Source organism: Gymnoscopelus braueri, assembly GCF_963280865.1.
Source record: "Gymnoscopelus braueri genome assembly, chromosome: 20".
NCBI classification, from domain to species: Eukaryota; Metazoa; Chordata; class Actinopteri; order Myctophiformes; family Myctophidae; genus Gymnoscopelus; species Gymnoscopelus braueri.
The window spans coordinates 25,173,505-25,183,504 of NC_137622.1; the positions used below are offsets into that span (position 1 = coordinate 25,173,505).

Genomic DNA, 10,000 nt, shown 5'->3' on the forward strand with positions numbered 1-10,000 from the left:
TGTTTCAGTAAGGGCTGTTCATGTCACTCGCTCGGTGTGTGTGTGTGTGTGTGTGCATGCATGCATGCAGATGTTGGTATACTTACATCCTCTTGAGTTTCTTGTAGGCAGAGAAGGCTCCTGCTGGCACGTTCTTTATCAAGTTCTGTTCCAAGCGTCTACAGACATGCAAGACAGGCAGACAGACAGTATACACTTACATTACAACTGCAACTCACAATTTAGGCATTTACGCTCTTATCCAGATTGACTCGCAAGTGCGAGATCAGTGTAAGCAGAGTAACGACGAACATTACTCGACGAACAACAAGAGTTTGGGTGTGCAGGGGAAAAAGAGCAGACCAAGCCAAAGGTCAAGTTCACAAAGTATTGAGGGTTCAAGTCGTTAAATGTCTGAAAACACGCATTTAACATGAATCCAATATGTATACAGTGGGGGGTCCCTGCTTCATCTCTCTCTCAGCAAAGGGGTCCGTGGCCTGAAAACCTCCTTTCTTCAGAGAGGAGGAGAGGAGTGGCGAGAGGAGGGGAGGGGAGAGGAGGAGAGGAGCGTTTAGGTCTCAAGGCCAGCAGCAGGGTCAGCTGTCAAAATGATAAATGGGCACCAGTCCTCCCACTCCTCTTCTTCCACCTACTTCTACCTGCCCGCTTCTGACTCTGTCCCCAGACCTTTATGCTGTCTAACCACACTTCCAATTATCTGTCTAGGCATCCATCAATCTGTAGCATATAGCTACGCTTATATATATATCCAAGGTATTTATGTCAAATTATCTACAGTACATAAAGTACAGTATCTCTGTCTGTCTGTCTGTTTGGCCTGCCTATCTGTCAAAAAAATTGCCATTGCTTCAAGTCATTGTAAAGTCAAAATATATCCGTGTCTACTTCCCCCAAAAAAAGCTCTCAACTCATCCCTGTCTAGCTACACTTCCCTTCATTCAATAAACCTCTATGCGTTTGCTGGCAAGCCGGACGCACAATCCCAGGGGGTCAAAATGAATTAAGAAACAGCCATGCAATAACAAAGACAATCTGCACACGCGACAAGTAGTAAATTATACCCGGGAGCGGTACAACAAGGTCAGGACAAAGGCGATTAGGGGTTCAATATCAAAGGATGTGTAAGGGGAAGTGTCAATATGAGAGGATCTATAGGGCGAGGACATGGACTGATTGTTTGGTTAAATGACAGATTGAATCAGGAGATTGGTTTGGCAGGTGAGCGTCTACACACACACACACACACACACACACACACACACACACACACACACACACACATCTCTGCTGATGTTTTTGTGTCTGTTCTGTAAAGCATTTTAGAATGACCAGTGTTTTGATGAAAGCACTTTGGGAATTAATTTGTAGCACACAATTGTACACTCACTACCATGCCATTTGTATGCTATGCACAGGCTGACACTTTTGCATGCAAACAACACACACACACACACACACACACACACACACACACGTACACATACACACACACACACACACACACACACACACACACACACACACACACACACACACACACACACACACACACACACACACACACACACACACACACGCTGGCTGCGATCCCTGCCAGCAGCCAGAGAGACGAGTGTGTCCCCATTGGAAGACTGACAATACATCATCCTATTATGTTCCATTGTCTCTGGCTGCAGCAACATTTATTGTAATGGATCACAACTTTATTCTATGTGTATGTGTGTGTGTCTCTCTGCCTGTCTTACTTGCATGTGCTTCTCTGTGTGCTTATGCATGCACCTTTGCGCAGGCATATTTTGTGCATACATGAATGCGTCTGCATTTCTTATGTGTGTGTGGGCAAATCCATACACGTCTGTGGGGGCGGCATTTTGTTTGAGTTTGTGTGTGTGTGTTGCGCGCCTATGTGCACGTATATTACTTATGCGGTGGAGGTATAGCAGTATTGGGGATTGCTATTTTACTCACACAGCAATCAGCAAGCTGTCCTCTGTATAAACAAACAGGGAAGAGCAATCAATACAGTTATCACACACACCCCACTGAGACGTGTGTGTGTGTGTGTGTGTGTGTGTGTGTGTGTGTGTGTGTGTGTGTGTGTGTGTGTGTGTGTGTGTGTGTGTGTGTGTGTGTGTGTGTGTGTGTGTGTGTGTGTGTGTGTGTGTGTGTGTGTGTGTGTGTGTGGTGTGTGTGTGTGTGTGTGTGTGAGCGCGCATGTGTGAAAGAGAGAGAGAAATAAAATAGTGGGGGGTGGAAGGGGGGGAGAGACGAGTATGAGGGAGATAAAGAAGTGTAGAACGAGGGAACGAGAAAATAGGATAGAGGGATGGAGAGAAGAGAGAAAAGAGTGTGGATGCATTATGGAAATATGGAGAAAAACATTCATGCCCCCCACACACACACACACACACACACACACACACACACACACACACACACACACACACACACACACACACACACACACACAGAGGATGAAGCTCATCTCGGCACAGCGTGTGTATGTGTTTGTTTTCCAACACTTCCCATGGTTTTCAAATGCAAATAAATCCCATCGAGAGGCAACACCGTCTCCTCTATTGCTACAAAACAAATTGCACCTTCAAAACTTGTTGTTAGTTGTTACCACGCACATATCATCTGATGACATGTATATTTATTGAGGTAATTCACATTTAATGCTATTTATAGTGTATGTAATACTGTGTCAGGGTGGGCCGTCACAATGTTTTCATATTGCACTCTTGCACATGCTTTATAGGTGTGCTGTGCTCCCCTACTTCCAAATAATAGCACTACCTTTGCCTCAATGCCTTGCTCAAGAACGCCTCAATGTCATTGTCATAATTTAACCACTTGAACCCCAGCATCTCTATTCTACGGAGAACGTTCGGCAAAAATAGCAGATCTACAAGCTCACAATGGGTCGCCTTGCGACGCATTGTGAGCTTGTAGATCGGCTATTTTTTGGCAAAGACATTTTGGTGTAGAGGGAAAAAAAGCGGTCCAAGTACAATACGTAACTCAGGTCCATTTTTACGAAGAATAGAGGGTTTAAGTGGTTAAAGATGACATTCTCCGAGCCAGTGTAGGGACTAAACCAGTGACAGACTGGTCACAAGCCCTGCGTTTCGTCCAGATGACCATCAATGTATACTGAGTAGAACAAGACATTTAGGACTTAAATATCTCACTGCGGAGAGACCGCACATAAAGATTTCATTTTCCACACACACATGAGAGAGGCACTGAAGTTTTGGTGGGAGTGAAGAGCATGTTTTTGTTCACTTCCCCAGGCAAGATCTTTCCCCCTCTACAGGGAATTGAACAGCCTCTTTGATCGCAAGACATTTTGTTTTAACCCACATGTAGTGCCAGATGGGTGGGGTTTACCACATCAGGCTGAGTGCAGTTACTCCCAAGTTCAGTTAGGGGGCTCTGCTACAGTACGCTAACTAAGCGAAGCTAAATTAATTTTCAAATCCTGCTGTCATCCCTGAAGAAGACCTCTGTGTCAGGTCGAAACGTTGGTTTCCTTTTTTTGCATCGTGGCTACGAGCTACGCGACCGCTCTTTTAGTTTTTATATCTTTGCACCGTGGTCAGCACCTCAGCACTAGGGCTGGGGCGGTATGGATTTTGAGTTATCGCGGTAATAAATCACTGTTTACCGACGGTATGGTGGTATCTCTCAAAAACATATGTTTTGAATGAAATTAAATAAATAAATAAAAATAATAATTAAAAATAGTTTAAAAAAATATGGCGGTTATGAACTCGACACCGCTGTATGCATTACGCAACCGCGGTATTGCGGTTATTGCACCCAGCCCTGCTCAGCACTACAGGTGTGCGCCCTTCCAGCCTGTTTTGTTTGCAAATACTGTTGTCATAACATTCCACCATGTATTTCTATGTACAGTATGTGTGATGGCGTTTGAGAGAGGACGTTATTTGTCTGAAACCTTCGCTCCGTCAGTGCAGGTGCCTCTCCAAATGGAGGGTTTGAAATATCATGAATGTCTCTGCGTCTGTCTACTCTCTAGATCTGTCACAGATAATGCCCAAAATGTGGCACGTTTATGATGCTCACATCTGCTGACAATTTTTGATCACAAACAAAATGTTGAAACATGCTCACATCTCTATGATGCCCTCTGGCAGGTTAGCCGGTATCTCAATCAGTCCTTTACGCCGGCAGTCCACGATGTTGTTGTTACACGCGCAGCTGGCCGGACACACAGACACCTGGGGGACACACGTCCTCGGCTCTGACTGAGCCGGACCTGAGGGAAAGAGGGAGAGAAAGAGGGAGAGAGAGAGAGAGAGAGAGAGAGAGAGAGAGAGAGAGAGAGAGAGAAGAGAGGGGAAATAAAAGAAAGAAGAATAAATATGGGCCACTAAAAAGAGCGTTGTGCATTTTTCTGTTGTGCGTCAAAGCATAAATTAGGCTTAATAGAGCCAGCGTGACTCAGCTGAAACAGAGAGCTAATAAAAGTCACTACTATCAACTGGCTGGGGCTGATAACACCATTGTTGTTTTATAAAGTGGTCTTTAAGCTAATGCCCTCCTCTGTGCCATCGTGTATTCCTATAGGTTACTGACACATACGTAGAATATATGGAGACCTGGTCCACACTGTCCACCATTGATAACAAGCCTGCTCTGTAGTTACTGTCATTTGGCTTGTCGGTGATTACATTGTCTGTACAGAGCGATGCTGTGGCAGTGCAGTAAAGGCACTGTGTGTGTGTGTGTGTGTGTGTGTGTACTTGTGTGTACTTTCTTTATTTTGGACTTTCAGATTGAGATAGTGTGTATTTGTTTGTGTGTCTACATGTGTGTGCAGTATATGTATGCATTTGTCTGTCCATGTGTGCTTGTCATATTCCCACATTTATTTTTCGTGTGTGTGCGTGTGCGTGTGTGAGAGCTAACCATTGCAGACAAAGTCTTTCTTCTGTACGTCGGGGACGTTCAGGCCCCTCATGTTGGCGGGGGCCATGCACTGGGTGAAGGGGGCCAGGCTCCGCCTCGCTCTGAGCCAATCGGAGAGCCAGGAGAGGTGGCAGTCACAGTGGAGGTTGTTGGAGTGCAGACGACTGGAGAGTAGAAAGAAAGAAAGAGGCTTTACAACAGTGGTTCTCAAGGACCCCCATAACTCTGAGAGCATACATTTGGTTCTACTTGTATACTCTCAGAGTTATAGATCTGTAAGCATCCATTTGGTTCTACTTGTATACTCTCAGAGTTACAGATCTGTAAGGGTCCATTTAGAACTTTCCCAAGGAACTCTGAGGGTCCTTGGACCCCATTTTGAGAACCCCTGCTTTATAACAATAGTTATCACAGTGAGGCTATGAATACATAAACAATATTACCCGATATACAGTACTTAGTTGACCCCCAGGGCTCTGATTATAGCAAATCTACAAGCTCACGACAAATAGGCGATGCATTATGAGTTTGTAGATCTTCTATTTTCACCAGACAGTCGCCCCCAGAATAGGTATGCTAAGGTTAAATTGGTTAAATTGTGACATTGTTCCATACTGTATAGTATAGAAGTGTGTGTGTGTGCACGAGTTCAAACTGAATTCAACAGGCGGAAGACAGTAGAATTCACGTGCTGTATAGGTCATGCTATGAATGGCTGAAATAGAAAGGCTGTTGCTTAATGCAAGACACACACACACACACACACACACACACACACACACACACACACACACACACACACACACTCATACACTCATACAGAGCAATATTCCCTAGTCATTTCCCCAAGGTCTGACACAAAATGACTCCCCCTGGAGAGAGACTGCGTACCAAGTGAAAAGAGAGAGCTACAGGAGAGAATGAGAAAAGAGATAAAGTGATATAAAAAAGAGGAGAGAAGGGGCGAGCATTGAGAGAGGTTGAAAAGAAACGCAGCAAAGGAAAAGATGACTAAAGGCAGGGTGAATAAGGTTAGGCGCCTAGGAGTTTGAGTTTGAAGGGAGGTGTTGAATGGCGACGAGCTGAAGTAACAACACAGGCGATGTGAGAGAAGGACAAGAAAGGACAGTTAGAGACAGTATGAGGACACAGAGAGAGAGGATAAAGTGAAGGAGAGAGAGCGCAGGGGAGGACAAATAACAAAATAAAGTAAAGCGACTCTGGGTACTTTTGGAAAAGCGCCATATAAATCTGAGCTATCATTATTAAATAGCTTGTCAGCGCAGCGTATCGCGAAAGAGACAGTCGTCAGTCCGTCAGCCAATCAACCACGGCCAAATAGTTAAGCCCAATTTATACTTTGTCGTACGCGTGGCGAAAATAGCAAACATGCAAGCCACGAGTCTGTGGCGCGTGGTGAGCTTGTTGGTCAGTTATTGGTCGTACAACAGGGTATAAATTAAGCATTAGTCAGCCGATGAGTCAGTCAATCAGTCAGTCATCTGGCCAGCATCAATACTAATTCATATTTTGTCGTACGACCGCGTCACTGGTAAAAAAGTTTGCACAGTTTTGTCGCTCAGTTGAAAATCTGCTATTTTGGGCAAGCGACACGGCCGTACAACAAACTATAAATTAGCTAATCAGTCAGTCAGCCAGTGATGCTGAATTTATACTTGGTTGCAAGCCGGTGTCGCGTACTGGACAATAGCAGACCTACAAGCGTACAATGTATGCTTTTAGATCTGCTATTTTCGGTGCGTGACACCCAAGCACAACGAAGCATAAATCAGGCTTGAGCCTGTTCAGTCAGCCAGTCAGCCAGCCAGCTAATCAGCCGCCAGACAGCCAGCCGGCCAGCCAGCCTGTGGCCCAGTGAGTCAGCCGGGCCGTATAGTGTTAAAGAGGTTTGTAATAAAGCAGAGGACAAATCCTGTTAGGGAACAGAGATGGTCTCATTGATGCTAGCAGCAGGGGCAGTGGGTTTTAATACAGCTCTCCCATTATAAATCCAGTTTATAGTCAGACCCCTGCCTGGAGATAGCCCTGTCCCAGCCCACCCTGGGCTCAGCCTTAATTACTGACAAGGAGGATTAACTCACGGGGGGAATGGGAACAAGGCAGGGGGCACAAAGAGTGTGTGTGTGTGTGTGTGTGTGAGTGAGAATGGGGACCTACTTTCCGGTGTTCATTCTTAGCATTTACACTGGAGGGTTAATAGGCACGGCTTTATAGTGAATCTCAGAGTCAAACACACACATGCGCACACACACACACACACACACACACACACACACACACACACACACACACACACACACACACACACACACACACACACACACACACACACACACATCCTATAGCAGTGGGAGCTCTGATCTTTTCATTGGTTGGAGACTGAGAATAGGAGACACCATGGGGCGATATCATTATCACTAATAGACTGTATAGATACTGCAGAGAGAGAGAGAGTGAGAGAGAGAGAGAGAGAGACAAGGTGAGAGGGAGAGAAGAGAAAAAAGGGAGAAGAGAGAATGAGAGAAGAGGTCAGACTGAGGTGGCAGGGAAAGGAAACTATTTCATTACAAACCTTAGAGCACCTCTCCCCCTAAACACAAACATGCACGTAAGCACACACACGCGTGCACAAACAGACACACACACACACACTCACACTCACACTCACACACACACACACACACACACACACACACACACACACACACACACACACACAAATGCCTTTAACTTCCCAGCTAAACGAATCAGGGATATCTCTAACCATTTGATTGAATCAGCTGTTTTTATAATGGCAGCAAATCCAATAGAGCTATCTGAAGGAAGGACACACAAACCTAATACAACACAGACACGGAGGATGACCAGGATAGAGGAAGAGGAGAGGAAGAGAGGAGGTGAAGGGAGGAAGGGTTTTCGGTCGGGGGGACAAGACCGGATTGAAGGCTTGGACTGTCACTGTAGCGCACAGCACACCAGCAAAATCCTCATTAAACCAACCATCCGGGACTTATTTAAACTAGAAAACATTGTTTTTGTTGTTTCGTTTCTTTTTTTCCAATCTGTATGGTAGAGTATGTTAATAGAATATAACAGCACATCTGCTGTGGTCGGAGGAGGTCTCCTATCATTGAGAAATTTCAACCCAGGTGTAGGCTAGTGCTGGTTGACATTATCAACCAGACAGGTTATATCTGGTTATATCTGTTTATATCTGCGTTCCGGCTGCCTGCAAGGGGTTCAAATTAGAGATGCACAGATGCGCAGTTCTATCCGCGGTTATCTGTGTAGCAGGCGGGTCATGAAATAATAATTACATTCTGATTAATAGCAGATCGGTTGCAGGTGGGTGAAATGAGAAATAATGAATGAGGAAAACATTCATTGAGGTGCCTCTTCTTCCCATTCTGTGAAGTCCAAGTCCATCATCAGCTTTTTTTTGGCTCATCAGCTGTTACGACTATCTACAACAGCAGAGGCTCATTAACCACTTAACCCATTAAAACCGGGAAAGCATCTGTGTCATTTTAGATTTTAGTGTTGGCTATTCAAAAATAGCAGATATACAAGCTCACAATCTGCAATTTTTTTTTTATCGTGAACATTTGTGCAAATCTTTGAATATAATTTCTTGAGATGCGGATCCGCGGCCAAATACATATCATTTTGGGATCTCCTTGACATGAAACAGTTTGAGAACCACTGATATAGCAACAATACGTTTTTCAGAAAACTGTTGGGATTTAGAAGACATTTTCAGAATCAGCCTCGGGCCTAAATGGCTTAAACGCTCCAGTCTTAGTGAACCGGACTTGAGTTACAACTGTACTTTCCATCTACACCAAATCTCTTGTTCACCCCAGACATGCTGGGGTTCTAGTGGTTAACGCACGAGGCAAAGCAGCGTCACTTCATTGATTCCGTAACTCTCCATCCCCGCCAACGGGATCAGATGGGGTTCTTCTACCCATCCAAAAGCTCTGCTGTTACACAGCCAGAGTTCATATAATGAAAGAGTGAGTAGAAAGCAGCTGTCCTCCTCAGCACAATCAGAACTTTTTTTTTCCTGCAGAAGATCGCTAAATAAATACTTGCAGGTTGTGGATAAAATGTACATCTGCTTTATGTAAATTTCCCCACTCTTTCATCCCCAAGCATAAGACATTTAACGGCATTTGTCCCCATGAGATTTGAGTACATTTACCAGGTGGGTCCACTGCGTTTGCAAACGGAGAGTAGGGAGAGTTTCACGACTCCGGCCAGGGAAAGCAGTACTGTACTGCAGCAAAAAAAAACGGACGTTTCCATTTCATTTGGACTTCTACTGATTAATAAGTCACAGTATGTCCATGCAGGTGCAGGGCGGGTGCGGATATTTATATTGGAGAACATTTTAATTTGGGTGGATGGCGGGCGGATGATTTATGTGTACATGTGGACTCTGTGACGTCAGAGCCAATCTCTAGTTCAAAATTTGTGTCTTTCTTTTTTTGCGAGCGCATAATGTATACACATAATATATTATACGGGTCCTTTATTACACTTTCCGTGTTAAATTAATGCAGAGGATTTTACTGTGCAGTATTTATTCTTGAATTGGGCATTACAGCGGCGTTGTCCAATAGTGTGTATTCTTGAATGGGCCCGTACAGTGATGTTGTCCAATCCTGTCGCACAGAGAGCAGCCTCTATTTAGGGTGGTGATCCGGAACCGGATCCAACATTGAGGATCCGGAATTGGTTCCATCACATTTCAATACCGGTGGTTCTCAAATCTTTTTATTTCAAGGACCACCATAACTTTGAGAGTGTACAAATGGAACCAAAAGGACCGTAAGGGTTAAATTATATATATATATTTTAAAACATATAAGGGAACCGTTAAGGAATCGAACCATTAAGAGGGAATCGTTAAGGAATAGTTAAAATTCTAAAGGATCCCAACCCGATGCGGGGATTTCTATCTTTTCAACCAAATGCTGTTTATTGTGAACTTGTGAACTAACTAGTAATCACTCCATGATGGCACATCACTGAA

At 44.4% G+C, this 10,000-nt stretch overlaps 1 protein-coding gene across 1 annotated transcript in view; it reads right to left on the reverse strand.

The window, feature by feature from the left end:
- slit3 (slit homolog 3) overlaps positions 1-10,000 on the reverse strand; it is a 291,694-nt gene that overhangs the window by 71,633 nt on the left and 210,061 nt on the right. The window contains exons 8-10 of the mRNA XM_080416680.1: positions 4,942-5,105; positions 4,144-4,288; positions 87-158 (exon numbers count right to left, since the gene is read on the reverse strand). Of these exons, the coding sequence (XP_080272806.1) occupies positions 87-158; positions 4,144-4,288; positions 4,942-5,105 (381 nt within the window). The remainder of the gene's footprint in view (positions 1-86; positions 159-4,143; positions 4,289-4,941; positions 5,106-10,000) is intronic.